Here is a 20,741-nt window from a genome sequence, read left to right on the forward strand (position 1 = left end):
AGCTATGTGTAAACATATAAGAAAAAAAAAAGACTTGAAGACCCTTATTTGAAGTCATTTCTTCAGTTTTCAACAACTGTATTTCAAGAAACAATATGTTATTCACCATAGGTACCCTTCCTTCTAAGCAAATAACCAATAATTTTCAATTTTATAAAATCTGTAAGGTAGGGTACAAATTGCTTTCATTCTTTGGCCTCTGCAACAAACGCTTCATTAATAATACTCATTTTGTCTCTGCTTCTAATTCTTGATGTGACAACAAATAGGCAGCTATGGAGTGAATAACATAATCCCCTAAGGTTAGCCTTAGTTTAGTTTTGAAGGTAAACTCTTCTATGTGTATATGCTGATGTCTTCTGCTGAAAATACTTATACTAGAAAATATGCAGACCCATCTATGACTCTAGTTCTTCGGCTGTTCTAGCCCTAGGACTGAAGAACTTTTGGATTTCCCTTTCAATTAACACAACACTCTAGTTCTTAGATGATCATATTCCTTTGGAAGAAGGAACGGTCAACACAGGGTCGATCTTACTCTTTGGGAATTTAAGAACTATAACAGAGAAAGTAGTCTGATAACCTTGTACTCAGCTGTTGAGGAATGGGCTCCAAGCTTGGGCTTGGCCTAATGCAGATTTTTTTTTTTTTTTTTTTTTTGGTGGTACGCGGGCCTCTCACTGCTGTGGGCTCTCCCGTTGCAGAGCACCAGGCTCCGGATGCGCAGGCTCAGCGGCTATGGCTCATGGGCCCAGCCGCTCTGCGGCATGTGGGATCCTCCTGGACAGGGGCATGAACCCGTGTCCCTTGCATCGGCAAGCGGACTCTCACCACTGCGCCACCAGGGAAGACCCAGATAATATTTTAAATATGGCTGTTGGCAATTTATTAAGATCACCATATTCAGTGTTGGGGTCTTCAGCACTGTTCCTCACAAGGAACCATATACTGGTTTTCCAAGAAGGCTAGGTCTATTCTTAGGGGGAACGTGGATAACTCCTAGGTATTTAAAACCCTGGTTCAAACCCAGGGTTCAAATTACATTCCCTATTATAAATATAATTCTCAAAAATATTCATTTTTCTTTTGCCCTGCACTTAGAAGGGTATATTAATGTCACTAAATATATAGAATTTCATTACAAAATTTAATTTTACACGTAACTTTTTAGGAACACAAATTAGTAGAGATAATATTAACCTTTTAAATCTTTGAAATAAAAAGCTTTTCATATATTTTTGGCCCACTTTATTTTTTTAAAACAAGTCTTCTATTATGCATCTTAGCTTTTTCAAATATAACTATGTAAGGTTTGTTTGTGAAAGAAGAAGTAAACTCTGATTCTGAAATGAAAAAGTGGAAAATCATAGTTGTTTTTTCTAAATGAGAACCTACTCACATAAGTGTGATATCACACTTGGTAAGGGAAAAACAAACAGAGGATCTAGGTCAGGTTTAAAAAAATACTAAGAGAGAAATTAAAGAGACAAAAGATGTAACAATCATATGCAATGTGTAGACCTCATTTGGATTCCAATTCAAACAGCAGGAAGTCATCGTTACAGAAGTTTGAATATAAACTAGTTATTAGATGGTATGAAGGAATTGCTGTTAATTTTGTTAGGTGTGATAATGGCACGGTAATTATATTTTAAAAATTCCTTATAAGACAGCAATATATACTGAAGTATTTACAGGTGGATGACATGATATTTGGCAGGGGCTAATTAATTAAAGAAAATGAAGGTGAAGGGATAGATGAAACAAGATTGGTTAGCATGTTGATAATTGTTAAAGTTGAGAGATGAGTACATGAGATTTCAATATACTACTCTCCATATCTTTGAGTATGCTTGTTCCAAACAAAAAGAAAAGGGCCATAAAGGAAGCAGATAATTCAAGGAAGAATATTGTAAAAAGATAAAATCTTGTTGGAAGCACAACGTGGAAGCACAAAATGAGAGAAGAGGTATTAGGAACCAACAAATGACAAAGGAGGACAGACAAGAAAATACTATATATTATCAAACATCAGAAATGAAGAGGCAGCAAGGAGACTACTGAAGGGCCCCACTGTCACCCATAACAATCAGCAGAATTCGATGCAGACTTTGAATATTAAGAGAGGTAACATCTTGGGTGAAAAAAATGGGTACTGTATTATGGAATTTACTACCTTTTAAGGTTGGGAAAAAAACTTAAATAAGGTTGGGCTTATTCACAAGGTATGCCAACAGCTGAGTCCTTGTCACACATATTTTTCTTGGTAGGTACAATCAAATGGTATCAGAACTTCCTACCGGCTTGGTAAGTGAGCAGAGGAAACAAGATGAGGCAGAGTAGGTTCGGGAAAAATGCCCTTAGACTTGAGTTGTTGATAGCAGTTAGTAGGTCTAGAGCAGGCTTATATGAAGAATGTTAAGTAAAAACATGATTTTTAAATAGACTAGGCTTATCCTTCTATGGCACATGATAAAGTATTTTAAACTAATTTTGACCTTATCAAAGTGATATTTCTGTTTTAACATACCTTTGATCTGTAGCCTGCTGTTCTCGAAGCTGAAGAAGAGATAACTCAATTTCATTTTCTTTTCTCCTCAACTGATTTTTCAGGATCTCAGCCAAGTGCTCTAACTCTTCTATCTGGCCTCTCTGTGACTGAATAACATTTTCTCTGAAATAAAGAAAATTTACAAGAATTTGCAGCTTGAGGGAAAATCTGCAGTATATAGGAGCAGTACAAAGAAATTGCTTCATAGTAAAGGACAAGCAAAAGTTAAAAATTTTAGCTTAAGTGCCCCGGCACATAGTGAAATAGTAGCAGATTAAATGTGATGATTTGGAAGTACATATGGAAGAATTCAAGGTATTGCTTTATATAAGATAATGTCCTAGGCAACGGACTGGACTGTGGTTCAATTCAATGCAGTATTTATTGGTCACCTACTAAGTACTCTGTGATCTGGTCTTCTTCAGATAATTTATGTGCCTTTGTTCTTTCATATGCACACCTGCCTATACCACCCAAATTAACACTTTATAGAGAGAAGGCAAGAAATTTGCAAAACATAACTTAGTGGTCTCTACCATGTCTGGCAGCATCCCAGTGTACAAAGCCTCAGGACTGGTCTGAACCCTTGCTTTTCCACTGACTAACAGGAAACAAGGTTAGGTCTAGTCTTTTAGTTTTATTCTTTCACAGGCAACCATTACTGTAACTGGTATTTAAAATATTCAAAAGTAAAAATTTAAGCCAATATTATTCTTAAGCAGCTATCTAAAGTATGATATTCTGTTTCCTGCTTTCTCTCTTCATTCAGAATTGTTACTTTTTGATGATCCAGGTGAAGGCCTTATCTTCATTTGTGTGACTTACAGACACTGAGATCACCATGAGGCTTTGATTAACTGGAAAAGTAAGCTAAAAGTGGCAGAAGTAACTTTTTTGAAACCACAGTATGATGAAGAATGCGGTACCATAGAATCAGCATGAAACAAAATCTGAAATCCATATGTATTTGATAGCTCCAAACTTTTAAGCCACTCCCTCCAATTCTTTTTTTAAACCACAGAAAGGCTAATTAATTCATGATCTTAAAAAAACCCCAAAACAAAAAAAACTACCTGTAATTCTTCTGTGAATGGAAATGTTGCCTCTAAAGCTTATACTATTCTAAATGACTGCCATTCCATTGAGGGGGAAATTATAATAAAGAGGACTCTTCTCTAAACGCTTCCACTGAGGCAACTGGTTAAGTTTTTAATTTACCTCATTGTACTGGAAAGATATTATATAATATCTGTTCTTACCTCACAGATCTAGCTGTATTTTAATGGAGCAAATTATTTGTACACAAACCAATTTTGTTTAAAATAAAGGCAAGGGAGGGATCAAAAAAGACATGATCAATATACAGTGTTCTAAAATGACCACAAAAAGAATACATACAAATTTCTTATTTCTCCTCTGGCTTCTTCAAGTAAAATGTTGCCATGTTTTGTAGGCATGGGTTGCAGAGTTTCTGCTATATCTTTATCTTGGAATTTAATACCTAAAAATAAATTAATAAGATTATTAATTAGTGAAGTTATTTAGAGAAGAAGGACCCTTGACTTGCTATTGTAAGGAAATATGCAATACAATAAAGTCTCTTAAGTACTGAGATATGTGCTCCATAGTACAGAGAATCAGACATACATTGCCAAAGGAACTGTTAGATCTCAGCCACCAGTTGGCATTAAATAAAACACAGCAGCAAGTATTGCTCATTTAACAAATTCTACTATGGAAACCAAATTACCCAGAAATAGTTTTATTCAACTTAGATTTAGAACTTCCAAAGTAAATTCTGAAAGAACCAAAATTTTAACAGGTCTTTACAATATAAACTGAGGTATGAAGGAAGAAGTTTTCAAAACCGTGATTTTTTTGAGTATTTTTGATAAAGGTTTTTTGATTTTTAAATTACTCATTCATACCCCTTGACCTTACATTTTGAACCTTATCTTCATTTGTGTGATTCACAGATACTGCGAGCGTAAGTCAAAATGTTTCCTGTACTTTGATTTATTCTACCTCAATACGAAAATCCATATTTAAACAAAGGTAATTTGAGAAGAGATCATCAATAGGATTCCTTTAAATAAAACATTTTGCTGCTGCACTTAAATATAATTTTTCTTATAAAAATAATTAGAATTTTTTGTAATTTACAATAATTTTGTAAATATTGTAAATTACAATAATTTTTACAAGCTGGTCCCATTGTTAAAAATGAGACACTCTTTTAATTATAGGAGTTACTTTACACTTATAAAATAATTAGGTTATTAGTTTTAGGTAAATGAAGTATGACAAATAATTTAGATTTTTAAAATGGAGAATAGTTCCAGACATAAAGGTACAGAAAAAACTCATTCTCCTTATAAAAGTTTACTTTTTCAAAATGAGAATTTTAATTAGGAAAAATGGAACTATCATTTGCTATTTCCAAAACTTTCAACATTTATTGCTGTAATCCAGAGTAAAGAATGGAACAGGCCCTGCCTAAAACATTACAATAGTTTACTGTGTTAAAATTTGCCAATTATATTATTTTGGCAGTAATACTAATTCTTAAGCTTTTCCTACATAAACCAAGGAAAAACTAAACATTACTACTAGAATTTAAAAAAACCCACTTATACTCAAAACATACCTTAAAACTTACAGTCTCATGGTGATTTTCCAATAGCTATATTTAAAACATATACACTTTATAATCTTTCTACTGGTTCTTCACAATAAGAATTGTTTCTACACTACACTGATCACACCTTAAGCCAGTACTTTCTATCCTTTATCCTGACAAGGTACAAATAGGAAACGATAATATCTATACAGCAGCTTTGAGGGGTTAGACTGCTTGTGGCCCAAGAGGGTCAGGGTTCTTGCCCAGCCCCTCAGGCTGCAGTACTTCTGACAACTCTGGTCTAAGTCCCAGCCTCAAAGGCGGTCTTGAAGAGTCTATTAAGGCTACTAAGGTAGCGATCTTGATAATGATGCCTCAGATTTACACAGAAAGATAGACGTTAGGAAAGTATTCATTACTATTTAATCCTTTGTGCAACTTCTATGTCCTAGATTCTGTACCAAACAGTGAAAAAGTTCTGAATTACTAACAGTGTAAATACAATGAGAAATTTAATCTATGTAAGTAACATTTTAAAGGCTCTTCTGTTCTGTGACTCTTCTACAAGGAGAAACTTCCATCAAACTCTTCTATTTAAACAGCAATTCACGGCACTAGATTAGCTTGCCATGTTAATCTAATATTTGGGCATCGTTTTTATTTAGCATAAAAGACCTTGCAGACCACAGGGATCATCTTGCCCAACTGTAGTCACAGATGACAAAACTAAGGTTCAGAGAGGATAAATGACTATTTAAAGGTAAAATATATTGTTGTGGACCTATCATCTCCTGACCTTTCTTCTAATCTGGTGTTATCAATCCATTTTACAGATGTGGAAAATGAGGCTCTGGGAAATCAAGTGCTCTCTTCCACATAAAAAGTTAATTAGCGGCAGAATGTACTTTTGATTTATAATTCATTATGATTACTTTGGTTATATTCAAAGTCTACTGCCAATCTCACATAGCTAGGAGTAGCCAAGCTCTTTTATCCTGCAGCTACCTCCTGCCTACAGTGGAGGCCTTACCAACTTCAAAGGAACTCTGTCTAGGGAACATATAATGTTAACATTTTGGCTTAGAGAGAAAAATAGAACAAAATTTTCTCTTTTTCTGTTCAGATGGTGTTTTTTGTTCCCTCAATGAATTGAAAGTTTTACATGACTTTTTTATTTCCCTAAAAATGTTTGGTCTTTAAGTGGAGCACGTTCCAAACAAAGATGAACTAGAACTAAAATTCTATTTCCTTCCCTAGTAGTTGAAATGAAAAAAGTATTCCTTAAAATATTTATTGACTTTTTGCTTCATTATAAATAAAGTTTGTCTGTGGGTGGAGGGAATTGGGAATTTTCATTAGAAATACTTAAGTTCTGTCTACAGTATTGAGTCTTCTATATTCAATTGAATTGCTTTGTAAGCTGGGTAGGTTTTAGGTGATTCATTTTCAAGATGAGAAGAGTGATTGACCAATGATCATTTTTTGAAGATGTCAGAGACCTTTATGGTTGCTTGCTTAAATACTTTTATGTGTAAAGAAAACTCAAGTTCAGAATGATTAGAAGATTTGTCCAAGGTCACCAGACAGTAAGCAGAGGAGCAAGAACCCAAGTTTTTAAACCCCTAGTTATGTGCACACTTCACTGTCAAGCTGCCTCCACACAACGAGGAAGATTTAAACAATTTTGTAAAATTTATAGAAGGCCTTTGGACGAAGAACCTAAGTGTGATCCTTCAGAACAACAGTGTGACCACATGAGCAAATTAGTGGTTTCTCTATTTGCCTGAGTCATTGTGATTTCCATCCATAATATAAAAAGCCAACTCAAACTAAACTAAACCCATATTTGATGTCGTTTCATACATGCTTCTTTTATTAGTTAGGATGAATAGTTATGTTCAATGTTTTACTAGACAAATTTGAGCATGATCTAGTGATTCTTATATAAAATGATCTTCATGTTAATGTGATTTTATCAAAAAGTCAAAAAATGATTTCTCTCTTTCTAAAGACACTCAAAAACATGAATAGTACAGAAATAAAACTCTGTGTGTATGTATGTACGTGTGTGTAAAACAAGTTATTAACTTAAATTTAGGATTTAATGTAAGCTTTAGTTTACCTTTCCTGGGGCATTCCTGTAAGCCTGCATTTTCATTCACTTTTCTACGCCCAGTGTTAACACGAGATTGCACATAACTGTATGGAGTTTGCCTGTGACCCTGGATCTGAAGTTGCTGTTTGGTTGAAATTAGTCTGTTTTTGAGCACTTCATTTTGTCTTTCAAGATCATGAACTTTCTCTTGCAGCCGCTCAATCATTTCTTCCATTTCCACATCTCTTCCCAGCCGCTTGGGGCCGCCACCAACCCATTCATATCTTTTCTTGTCATTAACTAGCCGTATTAACTTGGTGGCCATTCTAGGGAAATAATAAAAAGATGAAAAGGAATGTGAGAAGTCAGCATAAAATGCATTCTGTTGAAAGGAACATAATCACTGTGAAGACTTCAGTGCAGAACCTGAATAATAAATTTCAGGTTTTGATGTAACTATTACTGCCTGTGAAGAATCCTTTGATGATAATTGAAACCACTGGGCAACAATCTGCTTTATAGCACTGACAAATAACAGTTTCCTAAGGCTTATCATTTAAGGTTAGTAAAGAGAGGACACATATTTACTCCATATGTTCCTCAAATGCAATTTTTAACGCATGACCTTATGTAGGAATGCTGTATGCACTTAAATGTAGCTACAGATTGTGGATATGGTGGGTTATATCTGCAAGCCACAGTAAGTTAAAACTTTTCAAAATTGTATTAAGACTATGCAGCATTTAGGTGATGTATTGTTTTCAGTTTCTCTAGGATTCAGACATATTACAAATATAAAAATGTTAAAAATGCATAGATACATACATATTAAAAGCCCAATGAAAAATTCAAAAGAAACCCAAATGCACCATTAAATGTTGCTTAGTGCTCAAGAAACACGCCTGTTTAATGGTAGAACTTAATTAGGTACAGAAAGTATTATTTCAACGGTACTTTTAAATTTAGACATACATTGTGCTTTTGACATCTCAGGAGTTTATACCTTTGATTCTTTTAAGTTTTGATAAAAACTGGTTAGACAGAACAAAAGACAGAAAGGGCACATGGGGGTGATGTAATATACACGTACGGAAAACATGCTTGACAGTGAATGGAAAAATCTTGGCAGTACAAGAAAGAAAAGGTGGCTTTGATGAGAGACACAAGTTCAAGACTTTACAAAATTGGTCGCACATCTTCAATAGCTGATTCTAGTTTATAGTGAATCTATTTTTATAAAGACCCAGACAGGAGATTGAAAATAAAAACACACTTCATTTTTCTTTAAACGGGGTTTTGCTTTATTTTAGCATGGTTATGGACAGAAGCTTTTACTTAGGAGAACAAAAGTGAAATAAAAAAACCCCTTAATAGCTTTGGGATGTCACAGAACAACCTTTTTTTGCCCTAAGCAGAGTCCTCTGTAAAAGCAGTAGTAATACATGTCTATCTACACTTCTGGCTACTCGGCCTACAGCATGCGGCATCAGGGGAAAGCTATGCATAACATAATCAGTTAAGATTGTTTTCTTTTTCCCTTGAGGCACATCCATTAAACATGCTTTATAAGGGATATAGGATAATATAAACCAAGATCCAAGAGTACCACAAACACCCTAGTAAAGTAATCAATGGATTAGTTCCTTTTCCACCTAATCCAGAGAAGGATATATCATTGAGGAATCTGGGCAGGTATTGTAGCCCAACAGAGCCACACACTCTACCTAGCCCTTTAGGACCCTGAGCCCCACCAAATGGCTTATCCATAGAAAGATGGTAGCCATTTAAATGAGATGTCAACCTAAATATCTGAATCTTCTGTTACACAAAGACTTTCACAAGGATAGAGATTACATTCAAAAGAAAGACATAGATTTAAGCACAGATCAATAAAACTAAAAGCTGGTTCTTTGAGAAGACAAACAAAATTGATAAACCATTAGCCAGACTCTTCAAGAAAAAAAGGGAGAAGACTCAAATCAATAGAATTAGAAATGAAAAAGGAGAAGTAACAACTGACACTGCAGAAACACAAAGCATCATGAGAGATTACTACAAGCAACTCTATGCCAATAAAATGGACAACCTGGAAGAAATGGACAAATTCTTAGAAAAGCACAACATTCTGAGACTGAACCAGGAAGAAATAGAAAATATAAACAGACCAATCACAAGCACTGAAATTGAAACTGTGATTAAAAATCTTCCAACAAACAAAAGCCCAGGACCAGATGGCTTCATAGGCGAATTCTATCAAACATTTAGAGAAGAGCTAACACCTATCCTTCTCAACTCTTCCAAAATATAGCAAAGGAAGGAACACTCCCAAACTCATTCTACAAGGCCAGCTCCACCCTGATACCAAAACCAGACAAAGATGTCACAAAGAAAGAAAACTACAGGCCAATATCACTGATGAACATAGATGCAAAAATCCTCAACAAAATTCTAGTAAACAGAATCCAACAGCACATTAAAAGGATCATACACCATGATCAAGTGGGGTTTATCCCAGGAATGCAAGGAGTCTTCAATATACGCAAATCAATCAATGTGATACACCATATTAACAAACTGAAGGATAAAAACCATATGATCACCTCAATAGATGCAGAAAAAGCTTTCGCCAAAACTCAACACCCTTTACGATAAAAACCCTCCAGAAGGCAGGCATGAGGGAACTTTCCTCAACATAATAAAGGTCATATATGACAAACCCACAGCCAACATCGTTTTCAATGGTGAAAAACTGAAACCATTTCCTCTAAGATCAGGAACAAGACAAGGTTGTCCACTCTCACCACTATTATTCAAGAAAGTTTTGGAAGTTTTAGCCACAGCAATCAGAGAAGAAAAAGAAATAAAAGGAATACAAATTGGAAAAGAAGAAGTAAAACTGTCACTGCCGATGACATGATATTATACATAGAGAATCCTAAAGATGCCACTAGAAAACTACTAGAGCTAATCAATGAATCTGGTAAAGTAGCAGTATACAAAATTAACGCACAGAGATCTCTTGTATTCCTACACACTAATGATGAAAAATCTGAAAGAGAAATTAAGGAGACACTCTCATTTACCGTTGCAACAAAAAGAATAAAATACCTAGGAATAAACCTACCTAAGGAGACAAAAGACCTGTATGCAGAAAACTATAAGACACTGATGAAAGAAGTTAAAGATGATACAAACAGATGGAGAGATATACCATGTCCTTGGATTGGAAGAATCAACATTGTGAAAATGACTCTACTACCCAAAGCAATCTACAGATTCAATGCAATCCCTATCAAACTACTAATAGCATTCTTCACAGAACTAGAACAAAAAATTTCACAATTTGTATGGAAACACAAAAGACCCTGAATAGCCAAAGCAATCTTGAGAAAGAAAAATGGAGGAGGAATCAGGCTCCTGGACTTCAGACTATACTACAAAGCTACAGTAATCAAGACAGTATGGTACTGGCACCAAAATAGAAATACAGATCAATGGAACAGGACAGGAAGCCCAGAGATAAACCCATGCACATATGGTCACCTTATTTTTGATAAAGGAGGCAAGAATATACAATGGAGAAAAGACAGCCTTTTCAATAAGTGGTGCTGGGAAAAGTGGACAGCTACATGTAAAAGAATGAAATTAGAACACTCCCTAACACCATACACAAAAATAAACTCAAAATGGATTAAAGACCTAAATGTAAGGCCAGACACTATAAAACTCTTAGAGGAAAACATAGGGACACTCTATGACATAAATCACAGCAAGATCCTTTTTGACCCACCTCCTAGAGAAACGGAAATAAAAACAAAAATAAACAAACGGGACCTAATGAAACTTAAAAACTTTTGCACAGCAAAGGAAAACATAAAAAAGACGAAAAGACAACCCTCAGAATGGGAGAAAATATTTGCAAATGAAGCAAGTGACAAAGGATTAATCTCCAAAACATATAAGCAACTCATGCAGCTCAATATCATAAAAGCAAACAGCCCAATCCAAAAATGGGCAGAAGACCTAAACAGACATTTCTCCAAAGATATACAGATTGCAAACAAAGGATGCTCAACATCACTAATCGTTAGAGAAATGCAAATCAAAACTACAATGAGGTACCACCTCACACCAGTCAGAATGGCCATCATCAAAAAATCTACAAACAATAAATGCTGGAGAGGGTGTGGAGAAAAGGGAACCCTCTTGCACTGTTGGTGGGAATGTAAATTGATACAATGGACAACAGCACTATGGAGAACAGCATGGAGGGTCCTTAAAAAACTAAAAATAGAACTACCATACAATCCAGCAATCCCACTATGGACATATATCCTGAGAAAACCACAATTCAAAAAGAGTCATGTGTCACAATGTTCATTGCAACTCTACTTACAATAGCCAGGACAAGGAAGCAACCTAAGTGTCCATCAACAGATGAATGCATGAAGAAGATGCGGCACATATATACAATGGAATATTACTCAGCCATAAAAAGAAATGAAATTGAGTTGTTTGTAGTGCGGTGGATGGACCTAGAGTCTGTCATACAGAATGAAGTAAGACAGAAAGGGAAAAACAAATACCATATGCTAACACATATATATGGAATCTAAAAAAAAATAAATGGTTCTGAAGAACCTAGGGGCAGGACAGGAGTAAAGACACAGAGGTAGAGAATGGACTTGAGGACACAGGCAGGGGGAAGGGTAAGGTGGGATGAAGTGAGAGAGTGGCATGGACATATATACACTGTCAAATGTAAAATAGATAGCTAGTGGGAAGCAGCCACATAGCACAGGGAGATCAGCTCGGTGCTTTATGAGCACCTAGAGGGGTGGGATAGGGAGGGTGGGAGGGAGATGTAAGAGAGGAGATATGGGGATATACGTATATGTATAGCTGATTCACTTTGTTATACAGCAGAAACTAACACACCATTGTAAAGCAATTATACTCCAATAAAGATGTTAAAAAAAAAGTTTGAAGCAAAAAAAAAAAGATAGATTTAATGTGAAAAAGCAGTCATCATCTAGAGAAAAACAAACAACTCCAATTTTTAAGGCAAGAAGAGCACATCCATAGAGGCTTAAAATTCCTTCAAAGATATGCAAGTAAACTTTGCCAAGAAAGGTAAGATTGCATCTTTTTGTCCAGTAATAGCAATAATTTTCATCTGATTATTTTATATTTTATATTAATGAAATAAGTGATCGGGTAAAGTTTGAGTACTTCTTTAGAAAGGTGGTTTATCAAATCTACATTCATACTAAAGTAAGTGATTCTAATTATATCTTAAGGATAAATTTAAAGGTAGTTTATCCATGTATCTAGGTAGTGTCAGTGGTGTGAAACTGAGAAGGAAATTAGAGCTTTGGATCATAGTGGTCATTGGATCACTACCCTCAGGGCTGAGTAAAATAAAATTCCTGGAGGTTAAATGGCTTGAACATACCATAGACGAGTGGCAGAGAGACAAAGAACACATGCACACCACTTGACTCCTAGCTCAGTCCTTTTTCCATTAAACTACATAGCTCATTATTAAGTTGTTTTCTATTTTCTGGCTAGGACAAATTACTAATGAGGTCAAGGCTGTGAATTTAATTCTTTTACTGACCAATTAGGTTTACAAAGGAAAAAAACTGTTCAGCGGTCACAGACTAAATGCCTCATTCAGACAGGGTGAAGGCTGTGTTAGTGGTCAGAAAAAGAAACAGGCAAGTGAGTCTTGAAAAAAGCCATCATCACGACTCAAAATCCAACTCAAAGTAAAAGCTCTGCACAAAGCAGGTCAGTGGGTCATTAAAACAAAGTCCACAGAATAGAAACTGACTGGAATCACTCCTTTAGAGGCTAAGTTCCAAGCGGAAGAAAAACCCCCTATCTTCTTTGTTCAATCGTTGTTTCACCTTTCCATTGAACCTAGAACATGAATATGAATACAGATCTGTTCATGCTCACAAATGAGAATGAACTTTTAATGCCACACATTCAGAAGACAGTCACTGTTCCTGAACAAGAAAGAATGAAAGCTATCTACTCTTAAGAAATAATCCCTGTGGAAATTTTTTGCACACAAAAGTGACCCTGTTTCCTCAGAAACAATACATTTTTTGAAATAAATACAGATTCTAGATTAATCCAAGCAAAGTAAAAGATGTTCCAGATAGTGAAGTGATGTTCTTATTAGTAAACCCCAAATCTTAAAGAAACATGCATCCTAACAAGTTAGAATAGCTTATTACTTTTAAAAACTTTCATTTTAAAATCAAGATGTTTAGAAAACAGATGTTTTGGCCATATGCTTATTAAACTATAAATATTAAAGCAAAAGTTATTTAGAGATATGATACACTCATGGCACTCAAAGCTATTAGCTCTTTCTTTCAAATGGCAACTTCAGACATAATAAACACTCATAATCTTCTTGGTTTATTATCCTAGTTTGTAAGATTTTCCATTTTTAAAAACTGTACAAATCAGTACAGTTATAAATCAATAACCTTCCTTGCTCCAAAAAGGATTCAAGGTGGGGTTTTCAATTAAGTTTATAGAAAAGCATATCCTCCAAACTTTACAGAGTCAGGAAAAAAAAGCTAAAAGCTTTTTATCATAACCTTTTAATTTTATCCTCTTGCTTGCGGGCATGCTGTTTAAGTAAAATGTTCTCATCATGCAAACGCAAAAATCTGTCTTCCAGTTCCTCACGACTGATACGTGACACTGCCTGGCGAGACTTCATTGTCCGTGTTGTTGAAGTTTCTGCAAAAATGCCAAGGTAATTAACAGGAGGATTACTTAAAATAGCCTCTAAAAATAATAACTGTTGATATTAACATAATCTCTGATGCACTCATCTCAGGTATTTTTCTTTATGACCTACAATTAAGACTGCTTTAGAAAATGTTATAGCATTGTTCACGCCACTGATTGGAGGTAAGAACAAAAATCTTTGCTATTAATACTTTATACACAATATTAAGGATTTGAGCAACAATCGTTTCCACTCAAAAATTGTATTCAAATAACAATATAAGATGGAACTTACATCAAATAAGAATGAAAGATGCAACTCTGACTCAATAAAGACTTTTCAATTTATATGCTGAATGTTGAAAAAAACTAAATAAAAAGTAGGTATCTGTAAGTATTTTTTTCCAAAGGTAAGAGTTACAAAATAACAATATGATTAAGATATTTTTCTGAGCTATGTCTTATAGAAAATAAACAATAAAATCTGCAAGACCAAGCAAACAAAAACCTTCACAAATCATTTATAAGCTATCATATATTTTTAAAGAACTTTTACACCTTTTAGCAGGTGTGTATATTTTTTTTACATATGCTTAAATTTGATATTTTCCTGTGAAGCTGGTCAATTTTCAACAGTCCTCCAAAAGAAACAAGGAACAAATGGACAAAGATTAAAGCCCTATGAGGAGGTTACTGAGGGCAAGAATTGAACTTAGGGTATCAAATACTAAAAAATAGCCTTGTACACTTAAAATTATTTGTATTTTAATCCCTGATACTCCACCAAAGATCTAAAGCAAAGCTTATACATTCTTTTTACTTTTTAAATTTTTTCTTGTTTTTTATTTTTTACTTTTTTTTAAAACATCTTTATTGGAGTACAATTGCTTTACAATGTTGCGTTAGTTTCTGCTGTATAACAAAGTGAATCAGCTATATGTATACATATATCCCCACATCCCCCATTCTTTTTACTTTTAACAGTAAAAGCTGTAGTCAAATTTATCTTTTTCAATGAACAATATTTTGACTACTTTTCTGTGGTAGTTCAAGGTGGCCACTTGCAGTGTTTTGATTAACAAGTGTATGAAGTAGCCCTAGTGGAATATATTTTACATCACAGCCTTCTCAATGACAAATGCTATGGCATGACAGAATGGCTGACATACTGTACACACAAACAAAAACACAGCTCTACACTCTATATTGCTCCTGAAAGCAGTCCTTTTCTTTCTCAATTTGAAAGTGCTTTTTAGCTCTATAGCAACCACTAAGTGATAAAAGGACAAAGAAATCCTCTAATGTGTATTAATTTGATAAAACAAAGTCAATATCACTTGGCTAAACAAACCATTTTGAGATACTCTACTTGAAAGGCAAAAATTTTTAAATATGGCATTTCCTCCCATATAAAATTTAAGCCTAAAGAAACATTTTAATGGTGAATGTGATTTAAACCAGGCAGTTTGGTTTGGAGGCTTGGTACTCTCTGTGTCGTTTCTACTGATGTGTGGAATTTTAAGAAGATGATTTATAACAATTCTTTATCAGAACAGAGGGGGATTTTACATTTTCTATGAACTGTTGATAATTGATGCATGCAGTAAAATACCATATGTTGTTCTAAATTCTCCATCTTCTTGTTTAGTCCAATCAAGACTATATAGCTACTTAAATGGCTTTGTTTGTACGAATATCAGAAATACTTTAAATTAAAAGTAAAGAAGTTACTGATCAAAGTTCATAACGGTAATAAATAACAGCTGGCTGTACCTTGTAACCCTCCCATTCCAAAGAGATTTAGACCTGTATCTTTCACAGGCAGGTCTCCTGCAGTCTCATCAGTTGGACCAGACATTGCGTATCTGTGGAGAAAAGAAAATTCAAATAAAATCTTTCCAAGTTGTAACATTAACTATGCAATGGAATGAACCAAATAAAATGAATAAGGCACTAGAACTTTAATGGACATCTTATTGCCCACATGTGCTGCTTGAAGAAGATGAAAGCTTCTATTTTAAAAGTAATACTACATTCAATCATGGAGCCAGTGGTCCTTTCAACAGTATATTTCCTATAGTTTGCTTAGGAAATGAGGAAAGATTATCATTCTTCCTTTTCTCTTCTTCTTCTTCCTCTATCTGAAACAAAAACAAACTCCCCCCAATTTAAGAAATACCTCCTCTCCATCCTCCATCCCCTTCTATGCTCACCAAAGAAAGCAGGTAGGTATCTGGAAAAAACTCAAGTCAGGAAATTGATTCAAATGATTGTTTCTATTACTTATTGGCCGGTCAAGTCACCTCATCTCGCTGAGTTTCAGTTCCTTAATTAAAAAAATGGAGAAAACAATTCCTATCTCACAGTTATTTCAAAGGTAAGTGAGATGGTAAATTAAAGGCATTTAGCACATTTGCCTGGGATGTTAACATCACTTGAATATTAATCTTCAGCTTGATGCACAAAGGAGTGGGTAGTTCCAAGTTTTGTGAAAGAGGTTTCATAAATTCACCAACTGGGTTTGTTTTTGTTGTGTCCTTTGTTGCCATGAGGCCTAGGTCCCTACCTCCTAGGAAGTCCCAGGGCTTCCTACTTCCACATACATGCTGTCCAGCTAATTCTGGCATTTTTGCAGTTTCTATTCTTTACAGAGATCCATCACAGTAACTTAGTTTTATATGCGGATGTGAGTGGTCCATGCAATGTTTATTAATGCAAAAAACCAATGAAGATGTCCTAAGGCAGAGGTTTCCAATCTCTAGCACATTGGTCCTAGAATGTAAAGTCTGAGAGAGTAGCAAGCTGATTTGTCTCGTTTACCTCTGTATTCTCAGAGGCTGGCACAGATCTGGGTGCATAGCTGGCATTCACTAAATAGTTGTTGAATGAATGGAGTCCTTGGGGCTTCAGGGTCTGTGGAGCCAGAGATGGTTTCCAAAGTCTTGTATGCATATGTATACATGCATCATCTTTTAGAGAGAAGGTTAATAACTTTTATTATAACTCATCAAAGATTTCGGACCAGTGCATTTTTACTGTGACATAAGCAACTAATAGACATATGCCTGGGAGATGATCTACTTCTTTTGGAAACACTGCCACAGGAGAGGTCAATTTAGGAACCAAATTAGCAAGAAGTTTAAACACAGGACACTTGTGAAAATGGTAACTTTTCCATGATAGAGCTATGGTGGCTTTTATAATAACAATGATGATGATGACGGTGTATGCTTACTAAAACGTGCCAGGCACTCTTCTAAGTGCTCTGCTTATGTGAATTAATTAAATATCTCACAATATCCTTGTGAGGTTGTTACTCAAAATGTTTCCTACTTTACAAATGAAAAAACTGATACACAACTTAGGTAACTTGCCCAAGGTCACACATCTGAGAAGTAGTTGTCTCATCCTATTTTTGACTGTCACAGCTGGGAAGCAGGGGGCCAGTGTTACTGGCATCTAGAGGCCAGAGATGATGCTAACTATCCTATAACGCACAGGAACCACAAAAAAAGAATTATCTGGCCCCAAATGTTAACAGCGTCGAGGTTGAGAGACCGTGCACAGTGCTGCGATGCCTCACCAACACCGTGTCATGCGATCTCTCCTGGCTCACTGTGTGCCACTCACACTGTTCTCTAAGTTTTTCAAATCCATGGTACCCTTGTCTTGCTCCAGGCCTTTGCACTAGCTGGCTCCTCATTCTTTGGGACTCAGTGGAAACGTCACTTTTTCAGAGAGGCCTTCCCTGAGCATCCTATGTTAGAATACTCTTCCAATTTCAGCGCTGTTTATTTCTTTTACAGCAATCATCTCGATCTGCAATTATCTAATTTACTGGTTCATTACTACTTCCTCTTCACTAATAGAGTGTAAGCATCTTGAGACCGGCATCAGTCCTGTTCACAGCTGGTCGGGAACAGTGCCTGGCACAGGGTGGGTGCCAACATTTATGTTTATGGAATGAATAAGTGAATACCTGGCACTAAGACTAAAATAGTAAACAAAGTCTCCACCTTCATGGAGTTAAGAGGCTATGGGGTCATCACGATAAACAAATAACTGTAAAAATTAAGCAAACAATAGGTCACTCAAGAGGCTTAGGGTTTCCCAACCAACTCCTAATCCAGGGCAAATCAGCGAACTGTTTGTGTGACCTCCTACTTGAAGAAGGACCTGGAAAAGCATGGAAATTAGCCTCAACGCCCATCAGCTAGGCTTTAGGGCTGGGACAGAAAATTTCAAACCGGTGCTGGGGGTGGGGACAATGGGCGGGCTGTGATTCGGGCCTAAGGAGGTGGAAATGTCTCGAGCCTGGTTTCTCTTCACGCGAGCAGAACTCCAGGGCTTCTCCAGGACGTAGAGCAGACCCCAGGACCCCGGCCCGTTCTGCAGGTAAAGGGGCAGCAACCTGCGCCCCATGTATTCCCCGAGAGTACTCACCGCCACTTTCTCTCCCCGCCGCTAGCTACCGTTGCTATAGCGCCGACGGCGTGTGGGGCGGCCGGCCGAGAGGAGCACGGGAAAAACATGGCCGACCCCGTTGCCTCCTGGGAAATATAGTTCTCTTCGGGACCTAGCACGCCAGCTCGCTGCGCAGGGGACTACGCTTGCCCAGCTGTCGGACTTCGGAAATTCTCTTGCTCCCAACCCCGAGGCGCATTCCGGCGTCGCCGCAGTGCATCCTGGGAGTGGTAGTTCCCGCGGCTCCGAGGGAGGATGGCGGCATGCGGGAGCAGGACGCAGAGAGAACTACATGAAGGGGGGGTGTAGGGCGAGGAATCTACGCGACTAGCAGTGGCGAAGGCTGCTGTATCGCCAGCATGAAGCGGACCCCGACAGCCGAGGAACGAGAGCGCGAAGCTAAGGTATGTCGGGCTCTCCGGAGTCTGGGATCTTTCGGGCACTTGTAGCTGGGGGCTGGGAACCGGAAGGGCTTGGCTGAAAGGCAAGCGGACCCACGGTCTTAAGCCAAGGGATGACAAGGCCTCGTCAGCAAGGGAGCCAGAGACTTCGGGGGCTCTAAATTCGTGCTGCTCGGGATGCAGGCCTGGTCCTCTTGGACCAGCTCACGTGAAAATCAAGACACCATTTCCTTGTCCTGCTTCTGCACCTCATTCCTTGGTTAAATTTGTAGCTACCCTTGTGCCTCAGTTTACCGGACTCTTAGATGCCTGTGATCGTATCTGTTGTGCTTTCCTCTTCGGTAATGATTTCTGAGGACTGACATCAGTTTAGGTGAAATAATCTGTGCGGTCAGATGTGTGTATTTGGAACAGTTGTCTATGTTGTGTCTTCGGCACAGCGGATATGGATCTTTAACTACAATCCCGTTTTCTGCTTTTGGGGTTCACCCTGTAGTATTTGCTCTTCCATGAGATTACAATAATAATAGTCATAGAATTTTTCTTTTTTTAGCATTTATTACGTGTCAGGCTCTGCGTTTTCATAATATTTATATTATTTCATATTCTTATCGCAACAGATTGCAAGTTAGATATTATACAGGTGGAGTATCAAGAGTCCTGTTTTACAGATGAAGACTTGAGGCTCAGAAGAATTGAGTGTTTCCCTCATTCCTCAGATCAAGTCCTACTGATTTGTCTAAATATATTGGTAATCTGGTCACTTGTTTCCATCTTCACCACCTTGGACCAAGCTACCATTACCTCTTCAATGGACCGTTCCAATTGTCTCCTTATTGGTCTACACCCAAACACTCCTTGCTCCCCTTCTGTCCCTCCTTCCACACAAGACTCTTCTCTACACTGTGGTGTGTGAGCTTTTCAAAATACAAATCTAATCATGGCCCTTTCTTTCCTACATCCTCTGCCAACCACCTGTTTAAAAATATTTCATGGAATTCCCTGACAGGCCAGTGGTTAGGAGTAGGCACTTTCACTGCGGTGGCCTGGGTTCAATCCCTGGTTGGGGAATTAAGATCCGGTAAGCCTCGCAGTGCAACCAAAAAAAAAAAAAAAAAAAATCTATCATGGTTTTCTGTTGCTCTTAGGATAAAAAGGAAACTTCACATGCCCTACACTGTTTTGCATGGTCTAGACCTCACTTGCGTCATCCACAGCCTCAGTAGACATGACACCCTCCCTGCTCTCTGCCCATCAGCCACTTTGGCCTTCTTAGAAGTCCTGTGCTTTATCTGGTTACAGGACCTTTACATGTGCTATTTGTTGCTCATTCTGTATCAGGCAATTTTTGGACGTGAGAACCATTGGTAAATTAAATAGACACTGTTTGTGCTCTCATAGAATTTAGAGTCCTACAAGTGAACTCACTTTGTCTTAGGGCAATACCTCTATGGAGTTAAAATATAAAATTGCTCTATTATGACCCTAGTTATAGCAAAGTTTCACCAGGGACCTGAAGTTTCCATGCTTGAGTCTGTATGTGATAAAGGCAGTATATAAAGATGGGTACAAAGGGGAAAGATCCTTCTGCATTAGTCTACAGCAGTTCCAAGAAACAGATGTCACACAGTGGTATTGTGTATAATGTCTTTCTTACCTTTGGGGTTTACAATGAAAGTTATTCATTTCTTCTGTAAAGACTTATTTAGCACCTATTATTTGCCAGACACAGGGATTCTGATTTTGGCTAAGATAGAATCCTTGCACAAGGGAGCTTTTATTCTATTGAAACCCTAACTGTTGCCTGTGAGGTAGTTGTTAATCTCATTCACACTTGATGGATGTTGAAATGGA

General features: G+C 36.9%; 2 protein-coding genes across 3 annotated transcripts in view; one reads left to right on the top strand and one right to left on the bottom strand.

The window, feature by feature from the left end:
* The window catches only part of RPGRIP1L (RPGRIP1 like), a 97,961-nt gene extending 79,413 nt beyond the window's left edge, over window positions 1–18,548 (bottom strand). The window contains exons 1-6 of one of the 2 annotated variants that reach the window (XM_067018607.1): window positions 18,466–18,548; window positions 15,796–15,887; window positions 13,887–14,031; window positions 7,294–7,592; window positions 3,950–4,052; window positions 2,531–2,674 (exon numbers count right to left, since the gene is read on the bottom strand). In XM_067018607.1, coding sequence (XP_066874708.1) covers window positions 2,531–2,674; window positions 3,950–4,052; window positions 7,294–7,592; window positions 13,887–14,031; window positions 15,796–15,880 — 776 coding nt within the window. In that variant the 5' untranslated portion in view covers window positions 15,881–15,887; window positions 18,466–18,548. The remainder of the gene's footprint in view (window positions 1–2,530; window positions 2,675–3,949; window positions 4,053–7,293; window positions 7,593–13,886; window positions 14,032–15,795; window positions 15,888–18,465) is intronic. The other variant, XM_067018608.1, reaches the window with a different exon arrangement.
* A 52-nt stretch (window positions 18,549–18,600) lies between these two features.
* FTO (FTO alpha-ketoglutarate dependent dioxygenase) overlaps window positions 18,601–20,741 on the top strand; it is a 373,461-nt gene continuing 371,320 nt past the window's right edge. The window contains exon 1 of the mRNA XM_059043778.2: window positions 18,601–18,890. Coding sequence (XP_058899761.1) covers window positions 18,846–18,890 — 45 coding nt within the window. The 5' untranslated portion in view covers window positions 18,601–18,845. The remainder of the gene's footprint in view (window positions 18,891–20,741) is intronic.

This window comes from Kogia breviceps, chromosome 18, assembly GCF_026419965.1.
Source record: "Kogia breviceps isolate mKogBre1 chromosome 18, mKogBre1 haplotype 1, whole genome shotgun sequence".
NCBI lineage: Eukaryota > Metazoa > Chordata > Mammalia > Artiodactyla > Physeteridae > Kogia > Kogia breviceps.